Source organism: Delphinus delphis, chromosome 12 (genome assembly GCF_949987515.2).
Source record: "Delphinus delphis chromosome 12, mDelDel1.2, whole genome shotgun sequence".
NCBI lineage: Eukaryota > Metazoa > Chordata > Mammalia > Artiodactyla > Delphinidae > Delphinus > Delphinus delphis.
This window is the reverse complement of record NC_082694.2, coordinates 59,049,949-59,064,671: the sequence shown is the minus strand read 5'-3', so window position 1 is coordinate 59,064,671 and position 14,723 is coordinate 59,049,949. Positions and strand designations below refer to the sequence as shown.

Sequence of the window (14,723 nt, the reverse complement as noted above, 5' to 3'; positions counted from 1 at the left end):
AATCACTTTAAAATTCTTTGTAATTTTGGCATACCCATTTCACCCAGTACAGTGATATTACAGATGTACAGAGGAAGTTAACCTACCTTCAACATGCGTATTTCTCTTAGAGCTATTTTCTTAACCACAGGATCATCTTCAGATTCCACAAAATTTTTAATAGCTACCACTTGTCCAGAGGTTTTGTTTCTGCATTTGAATACAACCCCATGAGACCCCTCTCCAATCTTAGCTAATTTCTCATACTTTTCCATTTGAGTTGAAGCGACTTAAATCACTGTATTGATTGACTTGCAGTACAGTGTTGCACCTGGAAAATAAAATGACTCAGTTTAACCACGTTACCAAGGACAGCGCTCTCACAGTTTACTATGTAAAACTAATTTGCCCAGGATGCCAAAGGTTTATTTTTACTTAATTTTAAATACACTTAAAAATATCTGGACATCTATACTCGTGCTTCTCTTCATAATCGAATGACTCTTTTGTCTTTTTTCTTTTTTAATGGCAAAGTCTGACCCAAAGTTTTAGTTTGTAATTTCAGCATGTATCTCATGCAGTTTGGGGAGCATCAAACTAAATCTACAATCGCCAGAAACCTTGTTACAGTTGAATGCACATTAACTAAAATGTGTACATTTTTAGTGTTCATGATAAATGCAGATATGACCTTGTTACACTTTTGGCATTCTTTGAGAAAGCACATTAAGCTTTAATATAGAAATATTTTGGTTACACTTGTGCTCAAGTAATAATAAAACATTTGTTCTTTTCGATCTCATACATTCTCTGCTCAGGAATGGCCCATCTCCTGCACGCTTGGAGCAACCTTTGGCTACGTGGCTGGCCTTGTTACTTCACCACTCTGGATATACTGGAATAGAAAGAAACTTACATACAAGAACAATTTATTGGAGCAAAGGGAGAAGATATTTCTTTGTGCAGATTCCATAAAGACTGTGCAGACATGTATATGGTCTAAGCCAGGCAGTTCCACTTAACAGCACTGTTTTTTATGTAGTTACAACATGATGTGATTGTAGCTTTTTAAACTATGAAGCCCCTGAGAGATTGTACCTTCTAGTTGAAATAAAGTATTTATAATAGATTGTGGCTTCAGATGCTGTTTGTTGCTTCTTGGACTTTTAAGAAACATTCTTAATCAACTTTATAGAATTCTGAGGACAGGGCTGGTTTTTTTTTTCTTTTTTTTCCTTTCAACTTTTAAACTGCTTCATTATTTATAAGAGGTCTGGGTATAGCTTTAGCATTTCATATGCTTTCTGAGAGAAATGGACAGTTTACTTGGCCACTGAAGACGTTTCTCACGTAATTAAACAACAGTTTATACATCTTGATCCTATTCTTTTTTTTACTGTGTGTTTCTTTGGAGTTAAAATGGCTATGATAGCCTCATCAAAAACAGTCTTCAATCCCTTCCGAGTTAAAGCTGAACATTCCACAGAGCAGCACGCTCCTATCTCTTTTGTTAGTTTCTGTCCTTGTTCCACACATATAGATTTTTCCTTCATATCATTCAGTCTTGCTAAAGTTTTGGGGTCATCTCGGAGATAATCTGAGTTCCTATGAATAAAAAGGGTACATTTGGTGCGTATTCCTTAAGTTCTGGTACCCACTCCTCTTTCACATTTTGACATGAGGCTCGATTTACCACAGAGAAGCAAGCCTATAAGGAAGACATCAGTCATTGGATAAGATAAAGGCCTCAGCCCATCATAGTCTTCCTGTCCGGCTGTGTCATAGAGTCCCTGGAGGTACTGCTTGCCCCCTACGGTGTCGCCGACTGCGCAGTGGTCGAAGACGGTGGGCACGTACTCCTCCGGGAAGGCGTCCTTGTCAGAGCTCCTGAGTAGGCACGTCTTGCCCACCGCCCCGTCGCCGACCACCACGCACTTGAGCATCAGCGCGCCGGGCCCGTGAGCCATGCTGCGGCCGGCCGGCCGGCCTCCGGGCGTGGTCCCCCCGGAGCCCCCGCCCCGGCCCCGGGCTCAGCCCCAGCCCGCCTGGGGGGTCCGGCGCCGCCGCGGCTCAGCGCAGCAGGGCCGACCCCCCGGCCCCATGCAGCGGTTCCCCCCGCCCGAGGGGAGGGGCGGCGGGCCCGGGGCGCTGCCGCCGCCTCGGTCGCTGCCCGGATCCCCGCCCGGGCCCCGGTCGCCGCGCCCGCCCGCTGCCCCCGCCGCTCGGCGCCCGCGCCCTCTCCCCGGCCCGGCCTCCCCAGGAGGATCCGCTGGATCATAAGCGACTCTTTTGTCTTTTACTGAAGATTCATAGGGGGAGGGAAAAGCACGACTGTTGCCTCCATTTTTTTTTTTTTTTTTTTTTTTAAATTTATTTTATTTTTTTTTTATTTTTGGCTGTGTTGGGTCTTCTTTGCTGTGCATGGGCTTTCTCTAGTTGCGGTGAGCGGGGGCTACTCTTCATTGTGGTACACGGGCTTCTCATTGAGGTGGCTTCTCTTGCTGTGGAGCAAGGGCTCTAGGCATGCGGGCTTCAGTAGTTGTGGCAGGTGGGCTCTAGAGCACAGGCTCAGTAGTTGTGGTGCACGGGTTTAGTTGCTCCGCAGCATGTGGGATCTTCCCAGACCAGGGCTTGAACCCATATCCTCTGCATTGGCAGGCGGATTCTTAACCACTGCGCCACCAGGGAAGCCCCTGTTGCCTCCATTTTTTGAAGCCTTGTGGGGAAAAAAATTTCTGGACATTATTTTGTTAATTTAGTTCAGTCCTACGCAGTCATTCCAGCTACTGCAAAGATTCCACATATGTTTCTTACAATGGGTCTGTGTGTACTTCGATTGAACAAAAGAATTTATGGACAGGAAACTTATCCAATCTATTGTTGCCATTATCTTCAAGAAGATGATTAAAATATGTTGCTGCAAAACCCAGCTGAAGGAACACTGCATACTCTGGTGTACGGTGTTTATCTTTTCCCTTCTAACCCATGTCAATACTGCAGAGACTAGGAAGAGTAGCGAACAGGACATGGTACAAAGTGCTCTACTGCCACCTGGTGGACAGAAGAAAGAGGGCTGTTGAACAAAGCCGCCATTAAAAACAAAAACCATATCTTTTTAGAGCATCATTTATTGCCCTTAGCTTTTATATGTATGAAGGAACGGATCCTTAAATTCTTAGATCCTAAAGAAAATACTAATAAAGCACAAAAATGAGGACAGCTTCCTCTAATTCATCATGGATGTTTTCATATATATCCATAGTGATTTCTATGGAAATACTAGGTTTGAGTTTTCTGTCTTGCATTCATAAGTTTTGTGGTAACTGGTTTACATGCTAAATAACAAATAAGGCCAACATAATTAAATATATCCATCTAGCAATTAAAAATACACAAATTCTAAATAGTCTCAAAAAATCCCACCTCAGAATCTTGTTGATATAATCTAATACTAATAATAATAGGTAGCAATTAAATAGCATTGTTCTACGCAAATTACAAATAATCTGCACAAATATTTCATGAAGTAGGTGTTATTTTTATTCAATTATACAGATGAGAAAACAGGCACAGTGAAGTTAGCATGGAATGAGAACCCAGGCAGTCGGGTTCCAGAGATCACAATTTGAATCAGTACACTATACTGCCTTTCAGTGAATTCAAAGGAATGCACAATTTGAAGACCGTTTTATCCAGGTATTAGGAGTACTGAAATGTCGAGTGAAACAGCTGACCACTTTAAAAAATTCTCATGTTTCAAATGAGTACACTTTTTTTTTTTTTTTTACTTCACTATTATTCAGTCTTTTCCACCTACAGATTATCTCACTGGAGAAAGAAACCATCTACTCTCACTTGCAACCATAAAAACAGACAACTGGGAAAAGAGGTAAAGGACTACTTACTGCACTATTATACAAATGCTATTTCTTTGTTGTTGTTGTAGATTCTATTCTCTCTTATAAAAGGAAAAAAACTTAAGCATACACACTCAAGTAACACATGGAAAATCCATCACAGATTATATTCTGAAAACTATTATTACACTGTAGTTTAAAATAGGTATTATTATCTTAAAGGTATTTAGATATAAGCATGCATACATTTGTCTTTCTGCAGCCTAGTAATAGGTGACTGGGAAGAGGACAGAAGAAACTAGGCATTTGCCTTAGAAAGTTATTGGCATAAACTTTGTAGATTTATGAATTTAACCCACTTGATAGGTACTATGGTTACTGAGGGAAATTTTGAATATGCCAAAAACTTAATTATGAAGTTTTAGTCTTTGTGTTATTTTCTTTCCTCAAGTAGGTGATCTGATCTACTGATCTATGATTTTCCTTTTCTTTCAACAGGTTCAATAATGACTGATTGCTCAGGCTAATATTTAGATCTCTGTCACATCAACCATACTCCTGAATACAATAAAATAGAGCACCAGAAAATAGTACTTTATCTGGTAACATCTCAATATTATCTGTTTTCTAAAGCCCTTATATGTTCATGGAAGATGAAACTAAATACACAGGCAGGAGTTACAACAAGGAAGGAATTCCACAAAGGAATTTATGGCTTTAATTCCAGTTTACTAGAACACCACCAGCGTTTATAGAAGCGATAATTCCTGATCTCTTAAAAGAGGTCCAGACCAAATATCTCACTGTTTGATGAACATCTCTACACGAATGGACAGAACCACCTCAAAATCAGTACACTCTAAACCAAATGCCTTCTTTCTTATCCTCTGCCTTTACCCAGAGTTCACAAACCTGCTCCGCATTACACCTAAATGGCCTGTCAAGATACGTATGGTGAAAACTTTGAGGCAGCCAAGGACAGCGACAGCTGCTTAAATCCAATCTCTCTCCATGTACCTTTCACAAAGCTACAAAAGTCAACCAGAACAATAAAACCACATAAACCCAATGTCTTCAACATTACAAGAAGACAGAGGAATCTACAAACTTAAATAGAAAAGTAAACCCCCAATTCTGGAAGAGATATCTCTTGAGCTGCCATTATAAGCCCTTGCAGAGAGCAAAGACAGGAGTGGGATGGGATCTGGAAAAACTATAAAGAAGAGAGAAGAGGACTTCCCTGGTGGCACAGTGGTTAAGAATCCGCCTGCCAATGCAGGGGACATGGGTTCGAGCCCTGGTCTGGGAAGATCCCACACGCCACAGAGAAACTAAGCCCATGCACCACAGCTACTGAGCCTGTGCTCTAGAGCCCGCAAGCCGTAACTACTGAGCCCACATGCCACAACTACTGAAGCCCGTGCACCTAGAGCACGTGCTCCTCAAAAAGAGAAGCCATTGCAATAAGAAGCCCGCGCACCATAACAAAGAGTAGCCCCTGCTCAGCGCAACTGGAGAGAGCCTGCGCGCAGCAACGAAGATCCAATGCAGCCAAAAATAAAAATAAAATAAATTTTTTTTAAAAAAAAGAGAGAAGAGAAAAAGAAGGGCCTAAGATAGACTTAGAATCACTCCTCAGAAGAGAAAAATACATTACAAGTGCAAAAGTACTGAGAATGTCCTGGTGGATCTGAGCATTCACTATAGGGACGTGATTTAAAAGTACAGGGTATCCAGGAGGCATCAGTCAGGGTGCACTACTCCTGGGGAAGAGAAGAGTAAGAGGGAAGGGTGAGGCATAAGTCTCTGTTGGAGACTACAGAAGTGAAGGGAAAAAGAAACAAGAGGATAAATTCGCAATCCTGCAAGACAAAAGAGAATCCCCAAACTGAAGGAAATGCAAATCTTCCTCTCACCACTAAGAAAAAAAAAGCACTATCCATTAAAGAAAGTGCACTTTGGTACAGTGACAGAGTAGGTTCCCTTGAACTAGGATGGCTGTCAATTACTGCAAGCCAAAACCTGCCCAAGAAATAAAACAGAGGAAAGCAATCTCCATACAAAACTATTATTAGAACAGGATGGAAATGAGAATTAAATATCTCAGCTGACAAAAATCATTCCAGGGAGTTCCCTGGAATAGTGATTGATAAGGGAGTAAAAAAATAGGTTGAGGGATTTCCTTGGCAGTCCAGTGGTTAGGATTGCAGAGCTTTCACTGCTGCGGCCCTGGTGCAATCTGGTCAGGGAAGTGAGATCCTGCAAGCTGCACAGCATGGCCAAAAAAAATCATTCCAAAGAAACCTAACCATGAAGCGTAAGAAAACTAACACAATATCTGATTTAAATATCCTCTAACAATCATTTGGAGATAGGAAGAGCCACTTTAAATTGGAAACTCAGGGACTTCCCTGGTGGTCCAGTGGTTAAGATGCCACGCTGCCAATGCACAGGGCGTGGGTTCAATCCCTGGTTGGGGAACTAAGATCCCACATACTGCACGGCGTGGCCAAAATATGTAAAATAAAATTAAATTTAATAATAAATTGGGGGCTTCCCTGGTGGCGCAGTGGTTGAGAGTCCGCCTGCCGATGCAGGGGACACGGGTTCGCGCCCCGGTCCAGGAAGATCCCACATGCCACGGAGCGGCTGGGCCCGTGAACCATGGCCGCTGAGCCTGCGCGTCTGGAGCCTGTGCTCCGCAACGGGAGAGGCCACAATAGTGAGAGGCCCGTGTACTGCAAATAAAAAATAAATAAATAAATAAAATAAATTGGAAACTCAAATAATAAGACCAAATGTTGATGAAAAAATAAAATGATAGTTGATTGAACTCAGGAAAGAAATGCAAAAGAAAGGAAAATAATCTCAGAAATAGAGACTAAATAACAAGATGCCAACAGGAGAATAGAAATAAAAATTTAATATGGGAATTAAAGAAAGGCAGAATAGCAGTTAAGAGAAAAAAAGGAAGGGGAAAGAAGGAAGAGAGTTTAGAGACAAAGTGGTTGAAATGGAAGACGCGCCAAAAAAAAGACACAACAAAGGTATAACTAGAGCTCCTTAAAAAAGAAAACAAAACAATGGAACAGAACCAATATTTGAAACTATAAACCAAGAAAAATTTCTGGAACTAAGATCTGAATGTACACATTGAAAGGCCTATCAGGTAGTTGGCTAAACTGATCCAGAACAATCAACTCAGAGATATGTTTGAATAAAACTATTAAGATAAAGAAAATATTCTCATAGCCTCCAGACATAAAGACTAAATAACTTCAGTGTAAGAGAATTAGAGTGACATCAAACTTATCAAGAGCAACATACAATGCAAAGTGAAAATGCAGCAGCATTTTGAAGAAATTCAAGGGAATAAAGTGAAAACAAAGGATTTTAACTCGGCCAACCTGTCCTTCAAGTATCAAGGTTATAGATAAAGAGTTTAAAACATGCAAGAATTCCAGGAATATTATATTCATGAGCCCTTCTTAAAAAATCTATGAGGATAACTTTCACCCAACCAAGAGTTGATTGGGAAAACTTCAGCAAAAGGATTTATAGTGAACACTTAATGTATTCAATTAAAGACTAAAACAAAGGTAGGTACACAAGTGGAAGAATAATACATAAGGAAAACAACTTATAGATGTTATAAGTTTTGATAATGTAGCAAGTAATGCAACTAAAAATATGTTGGAAGAATGGAGAAAAAGGAAAACAGAATAAGTTCACTGATAACTGAATAAGTGGGAATAAAAAAATACCATTAAAAAAAAAAGACAAACCAGAGAATAAAAGGTTAAATAAGAAAACAAGGACTAAGAGCATTTAAAAAAAAGTATTAGTCTAGGGAATTCCCTGGGGTCCGGTGGTTAGGACTTAGTGCTTTCACTGCTATGGTCTGGGTTCAATCCCTGGTTGGGGAACTAAGATCCTACAAGCCACACGGCACAGCCAAAAAAAAACCAAAACAAAACATATTAGTCTAAAGGTAACTACTTAAAAATACAAACTTTCCTAAATACTAAAAGAAATTAAAAAAATAAAAATCCAACATAACACATAAAGAAACACAGGAAATTTAACATTCTGTACATAATAATTATAACAAAACAATACAGCAGAATAGGGACCACAATAAGTTGTATCAATAAATATGAATGGGCTTCAGTCATTTATTAAATGAGAAAGATTTTCAATTTGGCTCACAAAGCAAGGTGTATGCAGGAGACACACCTAAAATAAAGTGCTTCAGAAAGGTTAAAAATAAAAAGACAGGCAAAGGTATACAGGACAAATGGAAACAATAAGAAAGGAGTTTGTGCTCCTGGTGTCAGACAAAGTAAAATTAAAGCTAAGAAAGTATTAAATATGACAAAAGGGGGCAGTTTTTAATGCTAAGAGCAAAAATTCACAATGTAGATATAATAGCCCCCAATAACAGCAATTACTGTTATAAAGCAGAAACTGTAGGACATGCAAGGAAATGTATAGAAACAAATTAATAATGAGAGACTTAAACACATCACCCAGTAAAAGACAAGGCAAGTGAACAAAAATATTTAACTATGTAGAAGACCTAAACAGTGTAACCAGTAAAGTAAATCTTTAGGAGAAAAATACATTGAATTCTACATTCTGATAATCTGGAATATACCTTCTTCTCAAGCACACATGGAATAGTCACAAAAACTGATTATACATTAGGTCACAAAGAAAGCATCAGGAAGTTTCAAAAAATAGAAGTATTATAAATAACATTCTGATCATAAAATATCAAACTAGAAATTGGAACAAAATTTAAAAACATAAATAAAAAAAGATTCTCTACCTAGAAACTAAAAAGCCTTCTATTAAACACCTCTTGAGTAAAGAGGGAACCACAAACTAAACTAATAAAATTTTAAAAAATGATAAAGAAAATATAACATATCAAAATCAATGAGACACATTTAAAGTAGTGGTTCTCAACTAGTGGTTTTGGCCTCCAGGGGAATTTTTCAGCATCTGGAGACATTCTGATTGTTATGAGTACATAGAGGCCAGGAACGCTGCTAAACATTCCTCAAGGCACAGGACAGACCCCCATGATACAGAATTATCTGATCCAAAATGTCAATAATGACATGGCTGAGGTACCCTGACATAAAGCAGTAAGGAGAAGAAAAACCAGAGATCAAAACGAACATATAGAATAAAAGACTAAAAATTAACAAATTAAGTTCAAAATTTAAAAATATAGAAAAGGAACTACACAAAATAAACCAAAATAAAGCACAAGAAAGGAAACAATAAATTGAAACAGAAATTAATAAAGCAGAGAATACAAAAAATAGTAGATCTAATTAATAAACCCAAATCCTGCTTCCTTGAAAAATTTAAAATAGACAAATCATTAACTAACTTAATGAAGGAAAAAAGGAGAAACAACAATATGCAAATAAGAAATGACAAGAGGGAATAACCATCAAAACAGAAGAACTTTTAAAAAATCGTGAGACTATTTTGCAGGCATCTATGCAAATGAATTTGAAAACTTGGAATGAAATGGATAATTTCCTAGAAATATAGAGGTTACCAAAATTTGCCCAATTAGGGATTGAGAATTTAGACTGGTTTCAGTATAGGAAATAAAGTTACTTAAAAAAAAAAAAAATCCCACAAAAAAGCACAAGGGGTCAGACTTTGACTATGGTGGGGTAAAGAGACTGGCAAATCTTCTTCCTAAAACACACGTATAAGACCAAGCAAAACTCTCCAAAAAACAAAAGCAACAATTTCAAGGATCTGGAAATCGAGCAAAAGCAATAGCAAATGGAGAAGTATTTATTTATGATAAGCTGCTAGAACCCCACTTAAGAACAGGGGGAGTCAGTGGCTTCTTGCCTGAGGCTGCTGCCATCCGTCATCTACCCCTCTACCTTGGCTCCGTGAGTGTAGTAGTATTACCAGTGTGGACTGGCCATGAGCCAGCAGCCTCTCTCCTGAGGGGATGTGCTTGATATGGCTCAGATGCTGAAAACCTGTGACAACAATGTCAGTGAAATGCTTAAATACTCAGTATGAATCAAATGGGAAAGAAACCAGTTTTTCAAGCCTGAAAATGTGGTTCTAGTTGGGGTGAGGTGTAGAATAGCCAGAAATTTATGGGAAGATCCTGAAAATGAAAGAACCATAGAAGGGCTAGATTAACTTTCCACACATCTCTGGCTAACTGGGAAACTCTGGGCATACACAGGGAAGACCTGAGAAAGCTTTGAGAAAACTTAAAGCTGGGCAGATTTGAGGATGACTGAATTCTGAATGCACTCTCCAACCCACACGCTGATCCATTAGAAGAGATGAAAGACTTATGGCTGGAGGTGTTTGAGTACCACCACTGTCAAAATTATTGGTGACCACTAAGCTATGCAGACAGTGGTGACTTCTAGAAAGCCAGGCTAAAAAAATAAAAAACTGAACAGAAACATTAGCAGCCATACACTTGGGAGGAGATAGATTCTGCAATACAGGCAGTTTGCAAAAACAAAAATCAACCCATTTAAAAAAAAAAATCCTCAGGGGAGCAAAATCAGAATCCAGAATTTCTGTATAATATTTATCCAAAATGTCTAGTTTTCAATAAAAAATAATTATGAGACACGCTAAGAAAAAGGAAAGTGTGACCAATACTCAGAAAAAGAGTCAATAAAAATGAATTCTGAGGGGATCCAGGTGTTGGATTTTGTTGACAAAGACTTCAAAAGTAGCTATTATAAATATGATCAAATAATTTACACAAATTATGATTTAAATAATTAAAGGAAAATATGACAACAATGACTTAATAAATAGGGGATCTCAACAGAAGAATGAAACGTATAAAAAAGAACCAAATGGAAATTTTAGAGTCAAAAAATACAATGGAAATGAAAAATTCAATAGATGGATTCAACAGCAGATTTGAGATGGCAGAAGACAGAATCAGTAAATCTGAAAATAGATTAACAGAAAATGACCAATATGAAGGAGAGATAAAAGACTGAAGATGAGCAGAGCCTCAGAGATCTGTGGGACAAAACTCGATAGTAATGAGGGACTTCCCTGGTGGCACAATGGTTAAGAATCCGCCTGCCAATGCAGGGGACACGGGTTTGACCCCTGGTCCAGGAGGATCCTACATGCCGTGGAGCAACTAAGCCTGTGCACCACAACTACTGAGCCTGTGCTCTAGAGCCTGTGAGTCACAACTACTGAAGCCCACACGCCTAGAGCCCATGCTCCGCAACAAGAGAAGCCACAACAATGAGAAGTCTGCGCACTGCAACGAAGAGTAGTCCCTGCATGCCACAACTAGAGAAAGCCCACATGCAGCAATGAAGACCCAATGCAGCCAAAAATAAAATAAATAAAATTTAAATAAAAGTCAATAGTAATGAGATTCTCAGAAAGAGAGGAGTGAAAGAAAGCGGCAGAAAAATATATTTGAAGAAATCATGGCCAAAACCTTTTTAAATTTAATGGAAAACACTAATTACAGATTCAAAAACTTAATAAATCCCCAAATAGGATAAACACAAAGAGATCCGTACCTAGATACATCATAATCAAACTGCTGAAAACCAAAGACAAAGAGAATATCTCAGAAACAGTGAGAGAATCATTTACATACAAGGGAACAGCAATATGCTTACTGACTGACTCTTCATCAGAAAAACAATAGCAAAAAATCAATAAAACAAGAATTTAGTTCTGTAAAAAGATCAACAAAATTAATGGACCTTTATCTAGATAGACTAAGAAAAAAGAAAGAAAAATTACTAAAATCAGAACCACGCTACAGAAGATAAAAAGATTAACAGAGAATATTATGAACAACTTTATGCAACCACAGTACACAACTTGATTGAACAAATGCCTAAAAAGACACAAAATACCAAAGTAACTCAAGGAAAAATAGAAAATCTGATTACACCCATAAAAAATAAAGAAACTGAATTGGTAATTAAAAATCTACCCACAAAGAAAATCCCAGGCTCAGATGGCCTCATAGATAAATTCTACCAAACATTCAAAGAAGAATTAATACCAATCCTTCACAAACTGTTCTAAAAAATAGAAGAGGGACCATTTCCCAACTGCTTCTATAAGGCCAATATTACCCTGACACAAAGTCAGAAAAAGAAATCACAAGAAAACTACAGATCATTATTCTCATAGACACAAGAATCCTCAACAAAATAATTAGTAGAAACATATAACATGGATATATGCCATGACTATGAGGGATTTATCTCAGGAATGTAAGAATGGTTAATATCTGAAAATCAATAATGTAAAACACCATGTTAATAGAATAAAAGACAAAGGACATGATCATCTCAGTAGATATGACAAAAACCCAACAACCATTCACAATAAAAATCTCAACAAACTGTAGGAGAAGGGAACTTCCTACAGGGCATCTGTGAAAAACCTACAGTTAACATCATGCTTAATGGTGAAAAACTGAATGCTTTCCCCCTAAGACTGAGGAAAAAGATGTCAGCTTTCACCAATTCTATTTAACATAGTTTTGAAAGTTCTCACCAGTGCAGTAAGTCAAGTAAAAGAAATTAAAAGTATATAGATTGGAAATGGAAAGAAAAACTGCCATTATTTGGAAATGGCATGCTACTGTATATAAAAAATCCTACTGAATCTACCAAAAGCTACTATAACTAATGAACCAATTTGCAATGTACTAGGATATAATATCAGTATACAATAAAAAATTACTTTTTTATACTGGCAACAAACAATTTGAAAATAAAATTAAGAAAACAATTCCACTCACAATAACATCAAAAGAATAAAATATTTACAGATAAATTTAACAAGTGAAGTACAAGACCTGTCCACTGAAAATTAAAACCTCGCTGAGAGTAACTGCATTAGATCTAAATAAAAGGAGAGAAATGCCATGGTCATGGATTGGAAAACTCAATAAGGTGTCAGTTCTCCATAAATTCATCTATAGAGTAAATTCAATCCCTATATAAAAAATAGGCTTCTTTTTGGGTAAAAATCGACAAGATTAATCTAAGATTTATATGAAAATACATGGGACCCAGAAGAGCCAAAACAACTTGGGATAAGAACAAACTTGGAAGACGTACATTACCTGACTTCAAATTTTATTATAGGGACTTCCTAGGTGGTGCAGTGGTTAAGAATCCACCTGCCAATGCAGGGGACATGAGTTCGATCCCTGGTCTGGGAAGGTCCCACATGCCGCAGAGAAACTAAGCCCGTGTGCCACAACTACCAAGCCTGCGTGCCACAGCTACTGAAGCCTGCGTGCCTAGAGCACATGCTCCGTAACTAGAGAAGCCACCGAAATGAATTTATTATAAAGTTATGGTAAATCAAGAGTATGGTATTGGCTTAAGGATAGACATATACATAAATGGAACAAAACAGAGTCAAGAAATAAACACTTTGATCAATGATCAATTGATTTTGACAAAGATGCCAAGGCAGTTCAATGAGGAAAGAATATTTTTTTTCATCAAAAAATGTTAGGACAATTGGGATAATCAAAACAAAAATAAAAACCAAAAATCTTAGATAGCTACTTCACACAATATACCAAAATTAACTCAAGATGGATCACAGACCAAAATGTAAGAGCTAAAACTATACAACTTCTAGGAAAAAACATGGGAAAAAATCTTTGTAATCTCATTAAGCAAAGTTATCTAAGATATGACAACAAAAGCATGATCCATAAAGGAAAAAACTGATAAAGCAGAATTCATCAAAATTAAAATCTTTTGCTTTTCAAACGAAAAAAAAATTCCACTAAGAGAATGAAGACAAGCCACAGATGGAATAAAACATATTAGCAAATCATATATCTGATAAAAGATTTGTATCCAGAACACATAAAGCACTCATACAACTCAGTAGGAAGTCAAACAATCCAATTTAAAAATGGGCAAAAGATTTGAATAAACATTTCAGCAAAGAAGATGCACAAATGTCTAACAAGCACATGAAAGGATACTATTAGCCAAGGAAAATATAAATTAAAACTACAGTAATGGGACTTCCCTGGCGGTCCAGTGGTTAAGACTCTGAGCTTCCACTGCAGGGGGTGCAGTTTCGATCCCTGGTTGGGGAACTAAAATCCCACAGGCCATGTGGCATGGCCAGTAAATAAATAAATAAGTAAAACCACAATAAGAAACCACTACATACCTACTAGAATGGCAAAAATCCACAAAACTGACAATATCAAGTATTGATAAAGGATATGTACAAATTGGGACTCTTATATTAATGGTGGGAATGTAAAATGGCCCAGTCCCATTGCAAAACAATTTGGCAATGTCTTAAAAGTTAAATGTAGGAGAGGGGGAAGATGGAGGAAGAGTAAGATGCGGAGATCACCTTCCTCCCCACAGATACACCAGAAATACATCTACACGTGGAACTGCTCCTATAGAACACCTACTGAACGCTGCCAGAAGACCTCAGACCTCCCAAAAGGCAAGAAACTCCCCACGTACCTGGGTAGGGCAAAAGAAAAAAGAATAAAGAGACAAAAGGATAGGGACGGGACCTGCACCAGTGGGAGGGAGCTGTGAAGGAGGAAAGGTTTCCACACACTAGGAAGCCCCTTCACGGGTGGAGACTGCGGGTGGCAGAGGGGGGAAGCTTCAGAGCTGCAGAGGAGAGCACAGCAACAGGCGTGCGGAGAACAAAGCGGAGAGATTCCCGTACAGAGGATCAGTGCCGACCGCCACTCACCAGCCCGAGAGGCTTGTCTGCTCACCCGCCAGGGTGGGCGGGGCTGGGAGCTGAGGCTCGGGCTTCGGTTGGAGCGCAGGGAGAGGACTGGGGTTGGTGGCGTGAACACAGCCT

At 38.5% G+C, this 14,723-nt stretch overlaps 1 protein-coding gene and 1 pseudogene across 1 annotated transcript in view; both read right to left on the bottom strand.

Annotated features, from left to right (window-relative positions):
- Positions 1-254, bottom strand: part of CDKL4 (cyclin dependent kinase like 4) — a 30,837-nt gene extending 30,583 nt beyond the window's left edge. The window contains 1 exon segment of the mRNA XM_060027594.1: positions 87-254. Within this exon segment, the coding sequence (XP_059883577.1) occupies positions 87-254 (168 nt within the window).
- Positions 255-1,325: 1,071 nt separating this feature from the next.
- On the bottom strand, positions 1,326-1,952 carry LOC132435460 (rho-related GTP-binding protein RhoQ pseudogene; annotated as a pseudogene).
- Positions 1,953-14,723: the final 12,771 nt, after the last annotated feature.